Source organism: Halyomorpha halys, unplaced genomic scaffold, assembly GCF_000696795.3.
Source record: "Halyomorpha halys isolate HHAL.00 unplaced genomic scaffold, Hhal_1.1 Scaffold343.1, whole genome shotgun sequence".
Lineage (NCBI taxonomy): Eukaryota > Metazoa > Arthropoda > Insecta > Hemiptera > Pentatomidae > Halyomorpha > Halyomorpha halys.
Window position 1 is genome coordinate 1,113,772 of NW_027109758.1, and position 21,760 is coordinate 1,135,531.

A 21,760-nucleotide genomic window follows, 5' to 3' on the forward strand; every position below is an offset into this window, starting at 1 on the left:
CCTATTAAATATTAGAATCTTATGAAAAAAAAATTGATATGGAAATAAAAATTATTGGCCACTGATAACCTGATAGAGAAATATAGCTGGAATTGAAAAAATAATTTCTAAGTTTTATAATCTAACGCTACAGAATACAAAAAATGATTAAACTCCAAATCATTACCTTTTTCCATAACTTCCAGTAACAAAGAAAAAGTCAATCCTTAGGTCAGGTACCATAGCATCCAAGTGGGAACACTGATTAAAAATAAATGTTACTAAAAATCATTAATTTATACTAAATTTTTATTACAATGTAAATATATACTATCATTAATTCATAAAATAAGATAATAATTTATGAAGATAAGATAAATTTTAGACTAAAATAGGTGAACTCCATAATTCAGAATTAACCAATCAGCAGGATTTATCATTTTCAATTATCTGAGTAATTAACATTCTCTATGAAGCATTATATATTCCATAGGGAGGAGTGTGGTGGCTTAGTAGTAAGGCTCTGTGTTACTAACTCCAAGGACCCAGGTTCTAATCTGGCTCTGACAGATAATTATTTATACTGTTACTATAGCCGTGAGTTAACCCTGTGGGTTCAGGAGCTCTTCGGGGTCCACCCACACTTATAAAGTGGGTATCCTTAATAGGGGTAAAATCTAGCAGTCGAGTGTGATTCTGAATAAATCATCTCTTTACACAACTGTTGGTCTAGGAATAGTACTTCCTTACAAAGTACTTCACCACTGACCCTTCATGGATTGTAGCGGTACAGATTTATTTTTATATTCCATTGTGGGAAGTTAGTCCAGTTGGAAGTCAATAAATGTTAAAAAATCGTAAATAAAATTATTTATTGGTAACCAACCTTTTGTCTCAATTTTCAAGGCTTCATCAAATTAGGCATTATTTTTATTTCTTTTTTTGTTTATGTATTCTGTTAACCTTTTATTTATCTTATACAATTGGTCACATCCCCACCTGTTCCTGTCCTAACCATTACAAACTATATTACAATCGTATACATTAAATTTTTTCAGTTACAAACCGTTACCAACAATCGGACTATTTCTGTTTGGACTATCTGCAATCTATTACATGTGGTAAACTATTAATCTTCCATTATATATTCCTTATTATCAGTTATACAGTATGATTCAGGGATAAGTGGCTAAACTGAAAATATAAATTAAGGACCTCAAAACAAGAAAAAATTTCCTTTGAAGGTATATTCGCAAACGTTTTGTTTAGGAGATATTCACATTCAGTGTTATTGTTTCACAAGATTCAATTATCACTCTTCGAAAGGAATTAAGATCATTGTCCGGCTTTGCATAGAATTTTTGTTTAATGTCACCCCAAACAAAAAAATCCAGTGGTGTCAGGTCTGGAGAGCGTGCAGGCCAATCCATTGATTGTGATAATTAACATTTAGCCATTGTCGTGGACCTCTTCCTCAATGTGCAGGACAACCATCTAATTGAAGCCACATGTCTCTTCTCAGTTGTAGTGGAATATGTTCAACTAAATCATAGTAATCATCATTAAGAAATTCCAGAAACGTGTCCACATTGAGTCGAGGTGGCAAGAAATGCGGATCTATTAAAATATTATCTATTATCCTTAACCACACATTGCACTAAAAATTATGCTCAGGAATTGCATGGGGATTTTCCTGTAACCAGAGGTGATTATTTTTCTGATTGAAGATACCTCTTCCTGTGAAGTAGCTTCATCTGTCCAGAGAATGCTTCCTGAAAATTGTGAATTATGCCCAACTTGTTTAAGTACCAATCTGAAAAATGTCTTCTTGGCCAAAAATCTAGTGATAATTAATTTTGTACCTATTGAAAATAATATGGGTGAAGTCCATCTGCAATGAGAGTTCTCCATACTGTAGTTGACATAATATTTAATTCTGCTCCAGCCCTTCGTACACTGCCAGATGGATTATCTTTGAAATATTGTAATATGGTCACACTCCTTTCTTCATTTCATAAATGGGCAAAAATACAATCAGCACCTGGTATTATAGCAAATGTACCAGTTTCTCTAAGACATTGAAACGTGGAGCTAAAGATAGATTTGTTTGGTTATCTATTCGGAATTCGCCTGGCATATTCACGACGGGCAGCATTAGCATTGCAAAAACCGCACACAAACACAATATCGGCATATTCACCATTAGTATAAACTGAAAGCTCTTACAGCTCTGCGAAAGCCTCTTACAAACTGATAAATGTTATTGACAGTTTTTTATACAGTTAGGGAAAAAGGGCATATTAGTATTCTATCTAATCCATCTCCTACACAAAGCGTTTGCGGACATACTTTCACTTTGAACAACATTTAATGTGAATCTTAATGTTTAAATTTAATTAATAAAGTAGTTAGAAAAAATAAATAGGTTTTATTTATTTTATATAACGTAAATAATTCATAATAATACAAATCTTTAGGTGTGAATATCTCCTAAACAAAGTGTTTGCAGGCATATCTTCAGAGGAAATTTTTTTCAAGTTTTGAGATCCTTAATTCATAGTTTGGCCACTTAATCCTGAAACACCCTGTATGGTTTAATTATAATTTAAAAAAAAACACCTTCTTTTAAACTAATATTTTTGTTATTAGTTTTTAGGGGTAGACTAGAATTTCAGTGCACAACAAAAGAATGGATGAACTGAGAATAAAACAAAAATAATTTAGTTTTTTTTTTTTTAATAAAGAGCACATTCAGGCTCTATTCAGCCAACTAGTAAGTCCGCTTCCCACTCATGTTTATTAATTTATGGGAATGAAAGTTTTAGGCATAAATAAATCAATTGGCAAAACACAACATAACATATTAAAACACAATCAAATAAATTGGTTAAACACAACACATCAAAACATTTTTTTTTTTTATGAGATTAACCAGCTACCACTATTCTATTCATGATATAGTAGTATGAGCGTTTGATATAGAAGCAATTTTTTTTTTTTTGTATTTAGCAAGAAAAGGAATTTGAAGTTGAATTTTTAAAAATGTGCAAAATAATTAATTGTGTGAAAGTTGAGGTTTGCCTGTTTATAGATTTACAAAAATATAAATAACCTTTATACACATATATACATAACAATTCTAAGAAGGACATAACCATCATTGTGAGCATATGATCAAATCGGCTAGGAAATAAAATCATATTACTCATTAGCTTCAAATAAATTTAGTAGGCCATAAATATTACCGTTCTAACAAAATTAAAATGGCAGAAAGAAGGTTGTCACAAATTAATATACTAATCACGAAGTACATAAATATAATACAAAATAAAGAAAAAATTTAAAAAGAGTTTATATGTGCAGTCACCTTTAAATTGGTCTTCTCAATCATAATAAGATCTATAACCTCCAAAAGGTTCTCCAAAAAGGTTACTGAAAAAGGTATTTCTTGTGCTATAAAAATTACTATTGTACTGGTATTGATGACTTCTGGATCTATAACGTGGCTGGTTGCCATGGTAGATTCGATTTCCTTAAACATATAAATAATCAATTCCTAACCATCAAATAAAAATGGTTCACATTATATATATATGATTAACAATCAATTAACATAATCTAAAACTAGGGATCCAAACTCTGGAAATCAGAAAGGTTATGTGTTATATCACTTTCTCTAGTTTGGAGTTATTATAATTGGTTTTAAAAATTCGCAATTTGATTGATGTTCTAACTTTAAATTTTAAACAATCGATTCAAAAAATGATTACCATAAATTTTTAAACTAACTGATTACTTTCAAAAAAGGTGAAGGAAAAATTATACTAACAACTTATGACCTGTGAATGCAGATGTTTAGAAAGAGGTATACAATAGAAGTGAGATACTTCAACTAGAGGACAGGGTATCCAAACTTTGTTTATAGCCTAGGGGTCTGTTGGAGAGAGGTGTCCAAAAGGAGAGATTTAACAGTAAAAAGAAAAAAGGGAAAGTTTTGGAAGAAGAAATGATTCTTGGCAAATAAAATCTCTTCTCTGGGACATTAGAAGTAAATAGAAACTAAAATAAATCATAAAATATTCCAACAGAAAAATTCACTACAAGTTGTTACAAAGGTTGGTGAACATTACAAAGAACAGTGAAAATTACGGTTAGGTTGAAGGATATGAGTCCATTGAAAAACAATAAAATGGGAAGAAGACAATTATCTTGATAAAAGAAATACAAGAAGCTATTGAAGACCTTAGATAATAATCATAAGGCAGATCACTTCCGCTTTCTAATTTTGTCGTTAGTGTTACAATAGCTTGCTTAAGCATTTTCTCTGTTGATTTTGCTATATGATAAATAGGACAGTGAGAGATGTGAAATAACCTACTTTACTGATCCAGAGCGATTACTTGTAACATTGTAAACATTAATATTATGCTTTCGACATTCTTATTAGTTATTATCCATGATATAATCTTCTTAACAATTAGAACTATCACCTACCAAATCTATGCTGAAAAGGACCTTCTTTATTTTGCAAGAGAGCTTAGCAAGCAGAAGTTGATGGTTCACATCTTCCTAAACTTGTAAAAATATTTCAAAATGTAGTAATAGCATTTGCACTTTCTCATGGCTTTAAGAAAACCACAACTATGAATTAACAATCTTTAGCATAGAATAGAAAGATGACACTGTGTTTACTTATATTAATAAAAACATTCTAAACCATCTCTAGCAACAGATATTAAGATCAAGAGAAGATTATGTTACCATGATGGGGATTAGATTTAACAATAAGCTTTCATCACACAATTGATCTTTAGTAATATCCAATTATGGATAGCTGGTGGCAACTCTTATCAATTAATCAATACTCAGTTTTGGTGTCTCATGAGAAGGAAATGGGAAACCAAAAGACCACAGAATTCAATAATTTTAGCAAATAAATATAATCCTAAATTCTTAAGGACATCATAAAATTATTAACCTACCAGTTATTCGGTATGCTAGTGCATCTATGATAGTCCCTAAAAATGTTTTAGTATACAAAATCCCAGCTAAAACTCCTGCAAAATGTCCCATGAATGATGCATTGGGCACAAGGATATGAATAGCTATCAATTCTACCCATGTTGCATATTTTGTAGGAACACGAATTCCTTGGATGTACCTGAAACCTTCAGAGTCTTCATGTGTAGTAATAAATTTCAAAGCAAAAATAACACCTAAAACAAATTTTATTGATCAATACATTGTAAAACAAAGAAGTAATACGTACTCCCTATCAAAAAATCACAACACATATGAATCTTATGATTTTCTTTTAGTTTCGGAGCATGACTCATCATTTATAATAATATGATTCATTATGAGAGTTATAATTATTACTCAACATTTTCCGATTTTCTAGATCGTTTTCAATTCCATCTTCAGTCAATTTTTACTTTGTTTGCTCTTTAAATCATATTCTGTCTTTCCTCCTTTATTATGTGTTTTATTCATGTGGGAATCATGGGAAGTCATTTACATGGGTGATTCTCTTAGTTTTCATTACCCTACTATTTCAAGGGTTATAAAAGGCCACAGAGAGACCAATCCCATTGGTGACCATTTCACTAAAATGTAAGTACTCATTAAACTCAATATAAAAGCTTCTGATACTAGAAAGTTGGTTGCTAGTATCTGAGGGATATCAATCTCAGAATCAAAAGTCAGGAGACAGAGAGAGTTAATTAAATCTTAGCTCAAGAAGACCAGTAAACATCACTTTTTACTGCAGAACACCAATACTAAGATTGCTCAGAGAAAACCAATTTTGGATTAAAGAGAGATGGAATCACATACTGGACGAGAGTTGTCCTTAACTTAAAGAGTCGGGAAAAAACCTGAAGAACGATAAAGTCAGTACTGCATGTCAAAAACTGTGGGGTTTGGAGGGTGCTCTACGCTCTACGCTCAGTGGTGGCATGCACCAAGTTGGTACCAATCCAAGGTGGGATCTTGAATGCTTCACGGGGTATGCATATGATTTTAAAATATCATGTAGTGCCTTAAATATCTCAAAATGTACTGAATCATTGGTTGTGCTTGGCCAAATACAACAAGTTTCTGATTAGTTGAACACATCAGGTATACGTAACCAAGGGTGGCCAGCAAGAAATCTGGATCATTCAGCATTTGTTAGCAGGTTTCTCTTCCTACTACACTTAAAAATGCTGACTTAAAAAAGATATTGTATAGAAGGAATTGACTGACATAAGATTTGATTAAAGAATTTATATGAGTATTCCAAAGAAGGATGGAAGCAGTTATTGCAGCAGGAGAAGGTAATACTTCAAATTAAATTAAAAACATAAAATTTGAACTTTGTTCAAAGAGAAAACAAATAAATTTTTATTTAATTTCTGAAAAGAAACTTTTTATTTTAATTAACTGTATATTCAGTATTAATATTTTGTTAATTTCAAACGTATTAGCTCGTTTTTATGCAGTATAAAACCTTCTATTCCCATAAAATTTAAAATGTCTAGATGTGATTTTTTGAAAGGGAGAGAAATTTAATAAAAAAACTTTACCAGAAAACCCTATTGCACAACTAGACATAATAGCATTATTTCCGAGTAGTATAGATCCAACAACTGCCAATATTACATACAATCCAGATGTCATTAGTGAAATTATAGTCAATATAAGAGCAAAATTTGAAGATCCATATTTATTCTCCAAACTTCTACCTTTAACTAAGTATGATATCATATTATAATAAAGGTGCATATCATCAGCATGTTCAATTGTAGATAAAATGAGAGGTCTGAAATCTTGCTTATTCCATATTTTATGTCCACTTATGCAAACATCCCATTTACTCCAAGGGACATCAATGATACCGACATAGAGTAAGACCTGAAAATTAAAGTATTATTTATAAATACAAATGGAAATAAACACATTCAGTTGCAGAATATTCCATCAATAAACATGTATTAATAAAAATGAAGATTAACTAGATTATGTCACTACTTTCATTATTCCAGGGCAATTCAAATACCAGCCTAACAAATGACAGTATTTTTATTAATCAATTTTGTCCATTTTTTTATTGCTTCTGTTTTAAACATTCCATTTAAAATAATCCAACTCATCGGGTAAAAAAAACTGGCTTTGAAAAAGAATTTGTCATTAATGTAAGTATTGAATGGGTAGTTTTTATTCTTAATTTTCAGAGGCCATTGGACAATAAATTACTTCCGATAAATCTGGCTAGCAAAAACAATGCTCTATCATTCTGAACATATACCTACCTTTTAGTTTTATAAAACTTTTCATTTATCAGTTAGATTTTTTTTTTTTTTTTATGACCCTCTTCCTAGTCATTTCTGACATAAGGTGGGTGGATTACCTAGAGGTAACCTATTCTAACCATGGTGGGAGGTTAATTTTCTGGAGAAATGAGTGTAATTATATACATTTTCCACATTAACATAAAATAATTTATAAAACAAATTTTTTATTATCAGGAACATTACAAACACAAATAAATAAAGGTTAGAATACATGATATTATCTCAAGTATATCCTTTGCAATATTTAACAACTACTCACTTGAAAAAATTGTGAATTTAATTTAAAAAATGATATTTATTTTATTATTATTATATAAACCCAGGGTTACTTACACTTGACTTGTGCACTTTAAAAACTGAAGAGTTGTATATTTTAAGGACTGTTGAACAGACATTTAAAAATGGACTGCAATAAACTGAAACTTTTATTTGTCACTGAACTATTACAGATTCTATGGTCCAATAAAGACTGACTTATTTTTATCTTCAAAGCCTGTGTGATATCTCAACCACACTTGATAGTTCAATAATTGACTGTCTTTAATTACGTTCACCATATAGATATAGATTGTTATTTAAATTAAACATAATGAACGAGGACTGGACGGACACAATTTATTTTATTGGTGCACCCACAGAATAGAACTTGGCCATCCCATCATATTCCAACCATATTGGGGAGTGAAGTTTTCATTTCCTGGGACCAACACAGAAATAAAAGTTGAACCCCCTCAGACCTGATCCAAACCGGCGCTGCTGCAGTAAAAACCTAAGTCCTAACTCCCTCAGCTATAGAAAGCCTAATAATCTAATTGTTTAAATTTTCCCTTTATATTCATATATAAAATATAATGTTTATGGTTTCTTAATCACAACAAATTACACATTTCAATAATCCCACCAACTTAATGAATATAAAAATATCTCTACATTTTTTTAAAAAAAGTAAAAATTACTTTTTCTACATGAAAATTTACTTTATTTATTATTTTAAAGCTAAATTCAAAAGAACTAAATACCATTTATTTGAATACCAAACAAATTTTTCCCTCGAAGACAAAAACAAAACTGAACATTGTATATTTCCATATGATAAGCAGTTATTTTTCCAATCACTGCCATCCCTATCCCTGTATTAGACTAAGGTGATGGTTAGTAGTAGTTAGTTGCTAACCCTTGAAAATTGGGAGTACTATTAACTATCTGTCCATAAGTTTAAAGTAAATTATGAATTTAGACACTTTGACAGCAACCTGTGGGACCTTAAAGGGTCCTCACACTGATAAAACTTTAGGAAATGTGATTTTTGTGCATATATATCAAAAGTATGAGGAGAAATATTCTTAAAAAAAAGGTATTAAATATTTTTATTCCTTCAAGATCATTTAATATTCGTCCAAAAATTTAGCTAAATATTTTGAATGACATTTTTGCCAGCATGAGGGTCCTTTTACAAGCACAAATTAACTTAGAAACTTGTATTTTTGTTTGTTATTAGTCTATGATAAAATTTGTTTAATCTTCAGTTTCTTCTATCATTTATTCAGAAAGCTGAACTGTTAGTGAGGTTGGGTTAGCTATCAATAAGTAGACAAGCATACTTTTTAACTATTGTGATATTACTCCAAGTACAAAGAGAAATAGAAAAGAACTGCCTAAATGGAGACCAAGAGTTTCTCGGAAAAATTTGGAAAAAATGATGCAAGAACATGAAGAAAGTAGGATGATTTAGATCTTTTTACTTTAATTTTACATATTATTAAAGATAAAGGAATGTTATAATTTTTCTTGCAATAAAAAATAGTTTTGATAGAAATTTACCTGTCCGATAATAGATATTAATGTAACAGGGGGTATTGTATCATACCCAATACTAAACAATTCAGAAATCAGCATAAGCACTCCAATCTCAAATATACGACTTCTTCTCTGGTGTCTAGGCATCATTGAATAAAATTATAAAAAAACATTAAATATCAAAAGTGTACTAACAATTTTAGTAAAATCCCAATTCAAACTCTATAACGTCGTATAACCAAAAATTACCTCTCACATAGCAGAAATTAGAGCAACTAGATAAATCCTTTAACAGCATAAATATTTAATTTAAATCTTTAATACTATTTAAAACATATTTTTAAATTAACTGCTAATTATCTATTAATTTCATACTAATGCAGTGAAATAAAACTGCTCAGGGCTATTCATAAAAGAATAACTGAACTTGACCTATACAAAATAATGTCACCTACTATTTGCTTTTCTTTATCATATCTTATTTTTTTTTTGTAATGAGTAGTTAATGTTTACAAAACGTTTAGTTTTCAGTGATGTTACAGCAGGGATATATTGTTAACTGCCGGTATTATGATACTTAATTTTAGGGCTAACTCAATCAGTTATGTTTCCCAGTGTTCAGTGTTCTTTTTAGAGGATTTCAAACAAGTAGGTTTCTTCTTCTGATTTTAATAAGTATTAGTAAAGTGTGAAGTAGTATTGGAAGATCAAATTGAAGAAAGATGATTTGGTTATTTTGAAAGGTTATAAATCTAAGAGTTTTATTTTATATTTTTATTGATTCATGTTTATGTTTGTCAACTTCAATAAAACCAAGTTGATTATTCAATTTCATTCGGATTTTTTTTTCTCAGCAGATTAACTCAGTCTCAATAGATTTGAAATATTTCAGGTATGCTGCACTTATTGGATACAACAAAAATGATTCCTTGATTGAATTGAGGTAATAATTTCACCATTGTAATGTGAAGTTTATTGTATAATTAAATTTAAGTTTTGAAGAATGTATTGTGATTCATTATATTTTATAGTTTATCTGTGGCAGTAATGTGTAGTTTTATGATTTTGTTCATTCGAATGGGCTCATTCCTGTTTAGGGCTTGTTTTACTTCAAAATTGCATGATGTGTTCTCTGATTTACCCATTTATAATGTTATGTCTATTTATCGGTTTACAATAGTTTTGTTTTTACAAGAATTGAGGATTTCGCATGGAGATTGTTCTTGTAGGTCGCACATGCCTGCATTTAATAGACAAGGCACTCCAATTTTAAATTATTTTAGTTTCTTTTATTTTAATTTTTTTACATTTCATCCAGTTAATTAAAAAATATTTGCATGGTAAATGCTGCAAAATGACTCATTTAATACTTATATTTACTGTTTAAATTAGGTTGGAGTTATGTTTAATTTGTTGTATTTTTCTTTAAGTTATTGATTATTTTGTTTGATTCAGTCTGTTTTTTTATTCCAGAAATACATTTAACTGTTGGTTTGCTTCCTTGGGCTGTATTTTCTAAAATAGAAATGATCTATGAACTAGATACACCTTTTAAATTAAATTTAATGTTTCTCACAACATTATTATTTATTGCCTTAGTTTCTTTGCATTCTTAAAATAAAAACCCTTATGTTTAACAGTAAGTTTGCAAGTTAGTGGTAATTAACATTTATTTAAAAAAATTGTCTCATCTTACTGAGATGTATTAATGTTTAGGAACATGCTAAGAAGCATTTTTGAAATTATTTTTGGTTATACATATATTTGATATGTTCTTGTGAATTAATGATATGTGGGTAGATTTTTAATTATGAAGTGTTTTCATTGTCAATACTCTTTTTTTTCTTTATGGTATGAGGGTTAACTATCCCTATATTGTTAAAATTAATATTCTATTACTATTTTTTTCACTTAAAGTTTTTGTTACATTGTTATAATAAATGCACATCAATTTTTAATCCTAATTTTTGTATTACTTTATTTAATTTTTAATGTTAAGCTGTCATGTATATTTGAGTGAAGAATACTCTAAGTAGATTTTATAATTTTGACTTTTTACTCTGGCTAATAAACTATTTAGCTATGAGCTTTGGTCTTTATAGATACTGGTGTCATTTCAGTTGTTTGAGATATTTTTGCTTTTAAGTTCGTATGTTTCAAAGTTTCAGTAATGGCCTTTTAGTCTTTGACTTAAGGGTACAAACTTTAACGAATCTTACATTATTTGCTATAGCCTTTTTATTGTGTTATTTTCAGCAATTATTATCTTGCATGTTAATAGTTTTGTGTACAAGCCAAAAAAAAAAAAAAAAGAATTAAGACCTTTCATAGTTATTATTTTTTTTATACTATCTTCTAGAAAAAAATGGACTGTTATTTATAATAAACACTTGCTATGTAACTGTTAGGTAGTTGGTTTATTGATTGACATCTACCACAGATTAAATTTTTAGTTGATTTCAATTAATTTATTAAGAGTAGTTGGTTGGTGTCTTGAAGTCATATTCATAGATTATTTAATTTTGTTTTGTGTGACTGATCAATTACTTAGTGATGGTTATTTATTATTTTTGTTTCAATTCTTGGAACCCCTTATGATAACAAATATTTTTGTACTACTTCGCAATAGCTGTGCTGAGAAGTTAGGTGGATTAAGATCTTATCGATTACATTGTATATTGAATGTTCAAAGTAGCCAAGAGTGTTCAATAGCACTTACTATTTTATAAGTGTCACTACAACATGGAGGTTGGTATGCCTGCAATAATTTATAATGTTCATTTATATTTTAAGGAGAAGTTCGTTGGGTAGGGAAGGTCAGAGAAGAAAAGTTACTGATAAGTAAAACTTATCATTGTATGCCAATGTATCTGTATAGTTGAAGTATTCTATAGAGGAGATAGAATAGAGACTATGTTCATTTCTATATTTGCTATAATATAATAAAATCTAATTTATAATATAATACCACCTAATATAATCTATATCATAAATAAGTCGGTTCATAGTGTTATTTGATATTTATGAATAGGAAGAAGAGAAAGTTATGAGAACAAAAATTTCTCCTCCTTTAGTGGCGGGTAATTCCTTTCTTAAGAAGGTCATCTCCATGTACATTCATACACACTTGGGCACTTTAGGCTTTCCATGTACAGTGCTTTCGATGTGTTATTGACCCATCTATCATCTGTGAATAGATAATGCCGTAGATGAAAGGTGGGTCTCATTTAAAATAATGCTGCTATTTTTAGTTGGGAAATATGGCAGTTCATTATAGGATGTAGTGACTAGCAATTGGTTTTCTCGTTCACTTTTCTATATTATTTCTCTAAAAATTAACAGGTTTTTTGATGTATCAACCTTCAGTTTATGTCATATACACCATTTTTTTTTTTTTTCGTTATGAATATTTCTTTTATTAGTTTTCAATTAAAAAAAAATAAATAAAATGAAAAGGTGTTTTTATAACAGTTTACTTATCAACAAGAAAATTGAATTGATTAATAACAATGACTACAAATGAACAATTCATGAATAATTTTATTTTCATCTTGAACAGGATACAAACTATTGCTTAGATACTACATAGTAGTTTTTGAAGTCTGGGTTTAGTAGAGTTTCCAATTGTGATTTTTTTCTTATTTTTCTGTTAAGGAACTTATTTTCCCTAATTTAATGGTAGTCTATGTGTTAAAAATTGATATTGTAATTTTCCCAATGGCTTTAGTTCGTACACAACTAATTAAGATTTTGATTATGCCCTTAAATTTTGGAGTTCTCGATTTTAACCTATTGTATATACTTAGGTGAGAGTGAGTGATGACAAAACCAACGAGTGGCGCCCCGCGGCGCCATAAGCGACAAAAACAACGTTTTACAAAAAAATCAGGTATTGATGAAAGAGGTGGAAGGTGAAGCTAGAGGTACTGGGTTTGGTTCACCCAAATGATTTTGAAATGCATGAATCTTATTTCCCTTATACATTCTAATAACCTTCTCACTTTGCATGGTATGAACTTTTCTTTTCTTTTGTTTTTTCTCTAATTCTGAGTATCTTAATCCAATTTGTAATTGATACTAATAGTTTTTTTTTTTTCAATTTTTTTAAAAATGAAGCATTAGGTTTCATAATAGATATAGGAGGCTACGTATTATTGTATCTATTTACTTACAATTTTTTTTTATAACTTCCTATTCAACAGTATTTGATCTTTTCAAAAATAATTTTTGCATTAAGTGCAATTATATTACATTTTTAACGAAATTATATGAGAAGTATTAGAGTGTATAAACTATTTACCTGACTTGCTTCGCAGATCTTCAGTTTTAAATGAAATCTTTATCTCTTTTCTAATAATATGGTCCCCTTTTCCAAAATTTGTATTTTTTAATTGCTTTTTTTTCTTTAAGCTTATAAACAGATATAACTATGATCTTTAATGAACAAAAATCATTGGCAGGTTTTAATTGTACATTATTAATTACTTATAAAACTCCCCATGAGTTTTCGAAATCCTACTATGTAATTGATTGTTGGCTATCCATATTTTTTCTGGAATGGTTGGATATCTATATTTTATAATATATGCCATTGTTCTTACCAGTTTACCGTGTTCAGACCATTGTCTTTGGAGTATTTATCAGCATGTCAGCTAATATTGAGTGTAAAACTGAAAATATATTAGGATACTTTCCTCCAATCAGGATAGTGATATCATCTATATGTCCTAGTTTGTAAAGGCTTGTATCATTTAGGATTGACAGTTGAGTGTCAACCACCAGAGAGCACAGAAGCAGAGATAGTATATTATACCACCCTGTGGGCAGTTGCCTTTGAGACTAATCCATAGTTGGAGTGTCCTAGTCCTTGGTTTTGATTCTGTTTCTTAGCAGGTTAATTATAACATTATAAAATTAAGTTTTATCAAATGCACCTTCAATATTAGTGAAGATGCCTATTATAATTTCTCTATGATATAGTGATTTTTCAATCCTTGAGACTAAGTTATGCATTACAATTTCACAGTACTTGCTGCTTGGTATGCAAACTTATTTTAATAGATAGCACAAGCAATTCTTGTTCTATAATATGCATGTCTACAATCTTTTCCAATATTTTCATCAGAGAGGATGTTGGACATATTGGCCTGAATGATTGAATCTTCATAGGATTCTTTCCTTCAATATGAGCATGTATCACACCTTGGAGATCCTCCATCTATTTGGAATGTATCTTGTATGAAGTGCTATGCTACCAATAAAGAGTTTTAGTATGTATGCTCTCATCACTGGTAGGCCTTTCTGAAGCAGTGTAGTAAAGATGCTATCAGTGCCAGATGATTTAAATAGTGACTGATGATGAGTTATGACTGATAGTCCCTTCAATTTGACCAATCATACTAATTATATTGGCTTTTCTTTGTCACTTCTGTAATTGTTTAGTGAGGGAAAGATTTCCTTTTGCTCAAGCAATACACTGTTGAAGAAGTAGGATCTCGTCACTTTCATTGTTGATATAGTTATATCCTTATTTTAGGAACTCCAGTAACCAAACTTTGCCCTATTTTGAGGGGATTTTATTGATCCTGTATGCAGCTGGAACATAGTTGACCTCTGGATGAAACTATCTCCAACCTATTCTTATAGTTTTATGGACAGATATGTGATACTCTATATGAGTTTTTTTCTTATAAGTATCTCATCAACTTGTCAAATTTTTGCTGCGTTGAATAAACTTCCAGTTATTTAAATGAGCAAAGAATTCTTTACTTATTTAACTCTTAGTTCCACCCGTAAAGATTCCTGTTAGAGGTATTTGGGCAAATATTTTCGCTGTTAAGATGATTCATCACATTGTCCGCCCGTGATTCATTTAGACAAGGGGTGGCCAACCCGTGATTTCCCTTGAACATTTTTCTGGCTCACGAGATTTATTACACTTTTACAGAATATATTTATTTTATAATGGCCAAAGGAGTAAAACAATACATTTTTTTATGCATCCATATATTCAAAAATTAACTTTGATTTTAAAATAATTTTTATTGTTATTATTATATCATCTATGTTTACGTGTAAGAATAATAGTGAACACAATAATAACTAAACATTTGTTTAAATTTTTCACTCCTAAAAAATGTCTATGGTAGGTCTAAATCTAATAAGGGGATATATAATTTTATTTGCGGACCATTGAGTTATGATGCATTTCCAAAGTGGCCTGCAAGATCATTTGGGTTGGCCACCCCTGATTCAGTTTAGACATTCTAGATGTTAGGTGTTGTGAGCAACCTTTAGATAGCATCTAATTTTTTGAGACTCCAGTAATGCACATGATAAGAATCCCGTTTTCATATCTTTGATATGTTAGAGGCCCCACATATTAGATGCCTATCACTCTATCAGTCTTCATCCCTCAGCCTCTTTAAAAGTGCTTCTTTTTTCAGTTCTTATCAGGGAAGATGAGAGCAACTTATGTAATTTTTAGGAATTCAGCAGTCCATGAACCCCAGCGTCACCAGTGTGAATGGTTAATACCCTCCCCAATAGCATTGTCAGGGTCTATTTTAGACAACTAGTCTCTGGAGGCCTAATTGACAGGATGCAATCATTTATTCTGTAGCTAATCAAATTAATTTTAATATTAATAATAATTTGTTTTATGCAGGAACCGAAACAAACTGATATAAAAAAAAAGTTTTTTTGTTTTTATTTTGACTGTATAAAAGTTTTATAATAGGATAAATCTTTTTTATTTCAAAAGTTTTTGATAATGGTTTTTTATTTTATAATGTGTGTGATAAATAGTATTTATTTACAGTGTAGTATAAATGATGGAAAGGATACTAACTTTTTATCTTTAAAATTTTTTTGATACATCCCAATAAAAACATTTTGAGCCCAAACTCGAAAAAAACATGTACACTGAAATGATTTTAGAAAACTTACTCGAAAATTATTAGTTTACTGTGGGTGGTTGAAAAAGGTGTTAAATAGAAAAACTATGTATTGGAAACTAACGTTTCAATCCACGCTGCAGGTCTTCTTCAAGTTTGAGGCCTGTGCACCAAGCAGTGAAAATAATTTTCACTATCATTTTATAAAAAATCAATTATTTTGCAATTTAAAAAATAAAGGTTTTGGTAACTTTCAATCAAACTGGTTGCGAAATGTGAATTACTGTTTTGTTATCTGATTTTATTTCATTAAAAAGTCCATCCTAAAGCATCCAAACTTAGTTCTAACTTGTTAATTAAAAGAGCTTTATGCTATTTAAAACATTTTCACAGAGTTGTGACTAATTAGATTTTCATTTAAATTATTATTTTTTTAGTATTAAAACACCTGATCTATGAAAGATTATTTAAAAATATTTTTTTAATATGCAGGAAAAGAGAATTAAAAAAGTTTTTCTTATATGAAAAAAGTTAGGATGGGAATTTTTGATTGTATTCTGATATGGAATCAATATTAATCTGAGTGATTTGTAATAAATTACTATTTACAATTGCCATTTTTATTATAACATTATAACTAATTTTTTTTTAATATACCTGACCTTCTTATTTAAATTATTGCCAACTTAGGTAACCAAAATAGTATTCTAATTTTTAAAAAATATATTTTATATATTTGTGGTCTGGAAATAGCTTTGTCTCATTTAAATTTTATGAGAAACAGTAAACAGCATTTTTACCAGTAAAGACTTGTTAATTTGCACTTTTTTACCAGCATATTTGTCAGAAAATTAATATTTTTTTCATTAATTTTATGAAATATGTATCTAAAATTCTTTGTGTTATTATTATTTTAATAACTTTTTTTTACTTCTTGGCCAGTCTGTCATGTCTCAGTCTATTTTCTTACATATACCTACTACTTTATGTCAATCTGGTTTTTGGTCTCCCAAACGGTTTTCTCTTGCCTTCTGTTGTATTCATGATTGGAACTTCATGCCTTCCTCATCTTAAGTGCCTAATATTCATATTACTATCACTTCCATGTGTTAATTATAAGTATTGATCAAACTTTCCTGAGTACTAATCAGAAACCATAACAAAAAAAAAGTGTATCTGATTTATTCATGTCATTTTTAAAATTTAATATTCATGAGGTGGAGATGGATTGTATATAGTTTTTCCAGTTGTTTATCTCAGTAAGCTTGTCTTTTTTTTTTTTAAGGGCTAATTGAACTGACTCTAGCTATATCTAAATTCTGTTCTGTTTCAAGAATTTAATGTTGCTCATGTATGATCTTGTCAATCTTAACGGTTTTTGAGAAGTACCCCTCTCAGTCAAGATTTTTCCTTGACAGTTTCCGTCACTGAATTATACGCTGCTTTGAACTTGACAGAAAGAGCATGCGAGTCTTGATCTATTGAACATCTTTTCTTTCTGATCTGCATAGGCATGAAGGTCTAGTTTAGAATGCTCCTCTCTTTCTCTTTTGGGTCTCACTTGGAGACCTATGATGTATTCATATTGATTTTATTGATTTGGGTAGAAAACTAATATTTTTTCTAAAATATGTTTATTTCTTTTTATAATATGCTTTGTAGAAGATTAATATTTTGAGTATGTTATTCATTTTGTATTTCTAATTTATTTCTATTGTTAGTTTTTAAAACTCTTTAGATTCAGCATGTTAAAAATTATCAGCTTAGTGGTGAAGCTTTATGAACTTGAGCAAAATGATTTTTAGTTGTAAAGTGCAGTACTTAATTATAATCTCTCTTTTGTAATATTCTGTTATTTTTATGTTTACCATTTAGTCCTTTAGTTACTCTGTTTTAGCAGTGCTGAAATAAAAAGTAAAGGTATATTCATTTAATAAAAATATTACTTACTATAATATTTTTATTAAAATAGTTTGTTATGAAGAGCTTTTTTTAAAATTATTCTAAACATTAGTCCTAAATGCATGATGTTTATGTAGCTAGTATAAGTTTTCCATTTAAGTGAAAATATAGTGTTGAATTAGGGTAATAAAACTTGATCAATTGACAATAACAGTTGTTGACTTTTTAGATAATATTAAGGTTTAAATTAAAGTTTTGTTTTAATTTACTTTTCTTAGAGAGGACTATGTTAATTTTCCAGTTAAGTGAAAAAATGATTTTGAATTAGGGTAAGAAAGTATTATCATTTATCTGTAGTTGATTTTTAGGTAGCAATATTAAAATTTTGTTTTTCTTTTCGTAGTCACTGGTAATTTAATTATATTGGGAAAGTGATTTTAAAGTTATATTATATAATATGTGATATTTTGTTGACTATTCACTTCGGATTCATCTATAATATAGTAGCCTGACTAGAGACTGGATATTTTAGGCTATTGTATTTTTAATTTTTTTTTTAAGTACTTGTCTTTCTTAATTAGTATGTTTAGATTTATTTGGGAATAAATATATTTTTTGATTAAAAAAATAAATAAGTTTTTTAAGTATCTAAAATAATTTTTATTATATATATAATGAGTTTTATGTTGGTTTTAGCATTGAATAGATTTGATAATACTGAAAAATGCTATATGTTGAAAATAATTTATTATCAAAATGTTAAGACTGATTACTACTAAATAAATATTTCTTATTAAAATTAAAACATTAAATGGTTGCTCTTTTTTGTTTGATCACTCCTTAATCATATATGTTACTCTCTACAAAAAGGCCTTTTTTTTAAAAAATCACAAAAACAATATTATTGTTTAAAAAATGTGATTATTCATTTTCATGGGAAACCCTTGTTCTTTTACCACTTTTCTTTTTGAAATATATGGTACTGATTTTTAATGTAAACTCTATATTTTATTCACAAAATCACTTTTTTGCTTCCTCGCTACCAAGGTTGGGAAGCTCTGTGTTCATGCAGGAATTTTTTATTTTTTTTTTTATTTTATTTATTTATTGATATTTACAACTGTATAAAAAAATACAACCAGTAAATTTGATCATAATGACATAATGATATGATACAGGATGTAGAGAAACTACCCAGTAGTAGAACTCTAATGCAGGAATTAAAAAAAAAAAAAAAAAAAATATGTCCTCACAATCCAAAATTTTCTCTCTCATTTTATGTTTAAAGATCAAGGTACAAATTTGGTTCTGTATCTGTCCGTTGTAAAATTTGTACTCTGACATAATCTTTTGAACCCTGAATCTGATTTGATTGAAATTTTCAGGGATTTTTCGGCTTGGTACTATATCAATTTTACTTAATTTCATACACTATATTTGTTTACGTATGCCTTAACAGTGTGTTTTATATCTTTTTTATAACCCCTAAAAAACGGTTTTAGAGGTTTCCAGGATATATGATGTTTGTGGTTCCCAGCCCAGCAGGTGGTTTGTGGCCTTGGAAAGCTTTGGGAGTAAGCCATGTTAAAGGTTTAGCAACATATACTTTATGAGAAATAAAGTATATTGGACCATCTGTAGCCCACTAACCCAGAATTTGAACTATTCGCGGCCCACCCCTCCCTTCCTTACTTGGACCAAAGGGAAGTAGCTCTCTGGGAAACATTTAATAATTAATTATGTTGCTTAAGGTAACGATGAAGCAGATTTAACAATAATTCCTCATTAAATTTGTGTTCCTGAAACTTTACCCCGGCCCACTTACACGAATCTTGTGGACCACCTGTTGGAAACCATTGTTTTAAATATACAGTGGCAGTGAAAAAAATGGTTTATTTGAAAATTCTAATTTCCCTGAAAAACAGTTTAAAGAGTTTGATTAACTTTGTCCATAAATTGAATATTGTAATTTCAAATTTTAATATCTCCATACCACTTGCGTTTCTAAGATATAAGTTTTATAATGCTCTAGTGAATCTAACTTATTTTTTCTAAGGTTGAGTTTGCTGGGATACAGAACACTTATTCACTGGAATATTCTCAATTGTGGCAATACTTTAATTAACTGTTTTAAAATACTTTATTCCAAAACTACAAGACTTTATAAAATCTTAGATTGTTAGTTTTATTTTTAATGAATTATACATGAATAAATTACTTTCCATATCTTCATTAAATCATAGAAGTGGTATATCATTGTTTTTTTTGTTTTGGAAGAGCTTTAGAATCATCAATAAAAACTGACGTTAATGAGAAAATATTAATTACTATTTTAGTTTTCATTAATTTTTATTTAAGTTGTAATGACACATTTGTACTCTAGTGGGTGGACACAGCTGTTAATTGTTTTGTTTTTTTAATTAAAGGTTTATTAATTACTTAACATTTAATTTAATTTATTTTTAGTTATAGGAATACTGTAAGTTCTACAATTTAATTTTTAAACAAGATTTTTTTCTTATTTAACAACAGAATTAGGCAAATTTTTATTTTTAGCATTCTGGTTGCATGCAAGTTTAATTGATCTAGCTAAAAGTCCTTATATTTTTAATTTGACTTGCTGTATCTCTATTTATTATAAGTTCTCTTACTTAGATTCTAATTTTAGAATATAAATTATTCCAAAGTGAGTAAAGGCTCATTTTGCTTTGCGCATTTATTGTCAACAAAATGTTATTGGTGACTGGCTATATTTGAAGTTAATATAGTTGCTATTTTCAAGTGCTATTTTAATGGCTATCTGTCTATGCATATGCTTACTTTAGTTAATTTTGATTTTAGTTTATGGCTTATTTTAAATGTTTAGATGAGATATTTTGACTTCTCTTTTAGCACAGATTACTTATCATCATGGCTTTTTTTTGTAACAGGTTCAATATGCAGTATTTCTAGTAATGTTTTCCATAAGTTAAAAATATATATAGTTATAATAAGCTTTGCTATTTGAATAAAGATGCAGCTGTCTGCATTAAAAGAACGATTTTAAGGTTACCAGAAATCATATTTACAGTTCAGCAGACGGGTTTTGCTTTTATAGTGATATTCAGTTTATCGGCTTCATGGGCATATTCATGAATTTATTTTTGAAAAAAGTTTGATATGTTGTTAATTAGTATTTACAAGTTAGGATCAGATTCCATTTATGAGTTATTGCCATCAATTTATGATATCAGTCTCTCTGAAGTGATTAAGAACATAATATTGTTTAGCATATTACCTTTTCTAATCGTTTAGCTATTTATGTAAATTGTGCCAATTTCCTGAAACTAATTATGATATTGTCCTGAATATACTTATGTAAATTGTGACTGCTATAAAACAAAACTGGATATGTACTGAATTTACTTATGAAAGTGTAAATTGTGAGAATAATTCAATAACATTTTTTAATGGTTAGGCTAGTTTTTACTAAATGTTATAGATGCATTAGTTATTGAGCAGGTTATGATTAGATTTCAACCATTATGTAGTTATTAATTCTATACCTATTCAGGTTTAGGAGAGTTCCAGAATTTCTTACGAATTAGCCGTTACGATTTTGAGCGAGCACTGGATCAGTTGGAGCAATATTTTTAAAAACAATTCTGCACTCAATTCCAATATATCCTGAAGCAAAAGTACAGTTTTAAGTTTACACCCAGAATATATTAAAATTGGAATGTAATTGCATTTAGTTATTATGTAGCTTTATTTAATAACCTAATAGGTTAATAACAACTTAAAGTTATCAGTTTGTTTTTCTTCTATGTTACTAGCATATTCAAATATTTAGTTTTTTTTTTTTTTTTTTTT

The 21,760-nt window shown here is 29.0% G+C and overlaps 2 protein-coding genes across 6 annotated transcripts in view; one reads left to right on the forward strand and one right to left on the reverse strand.

The window, feature by feature from the left end:
* The window catches only part of LOC106681486 (rhomboid-related protein 4), a 15,135-nt gene extending 5,775 nt beyond the window's left edge, over positions 1–9,360 (reverse strand). For 3 of the 4 annotated variants that reach the window (XR_010843592.1, XR_010843594.1, XR_010843593.1), the window contains exons 1-5: positions 9,135–9,360; positions 6,546–6,873; positions 4,962–5,195; positions 3,347–3,511; positions 167–240 (exon numbers count right to left, since the gene is read on the reverse strand). Coding sequence is in view for 1 of the 4 variants with exons in the window: in XM_067047945.1 (XP_066904046.1) it covers positions 3,363–3,511; positions 4,962–5,195; positions 6,546–6,873; positions 9,135–9,260 (837 nt within the window). In the remaining 3 variants the exon portion in view is untranslated. Of the gene's footprint in view, positions 1–166; positions 241–2,429; positions 2,555–3,346; positions 3,512–4,961; positions 5,196–6,545; positions 6,874–9,134 lie in introns of those variants that run through there. The other variant, XM_067047945.1, reaches the window with a different exon arrangement.
* A 27-nt stretch (positions 9,361–9,387) lies between these two features.
* The window catches only part of LOC136795010 (cAMP-dependent protein kinase inhibitor beta-like), a gene marked incomplete in the record, with an annotated part of 17,114 nt that continues 4,741 nt past the window's right edge, over positions 9,388–21,760 (forward strand). Inside the window, 3 exon segments of one of the 2 annotated variants that reach the window (XM_067047947.1) lie at positions 9,388–9,853; positions 10,003–10,053; positions 12,917–12,999. In XM_067047947.1, the coding sequence (XP_066904048.1) occupies positions 12,930–12,999 (70 nt within the window). 2 annotated transcript variants of the gene reach the window in all.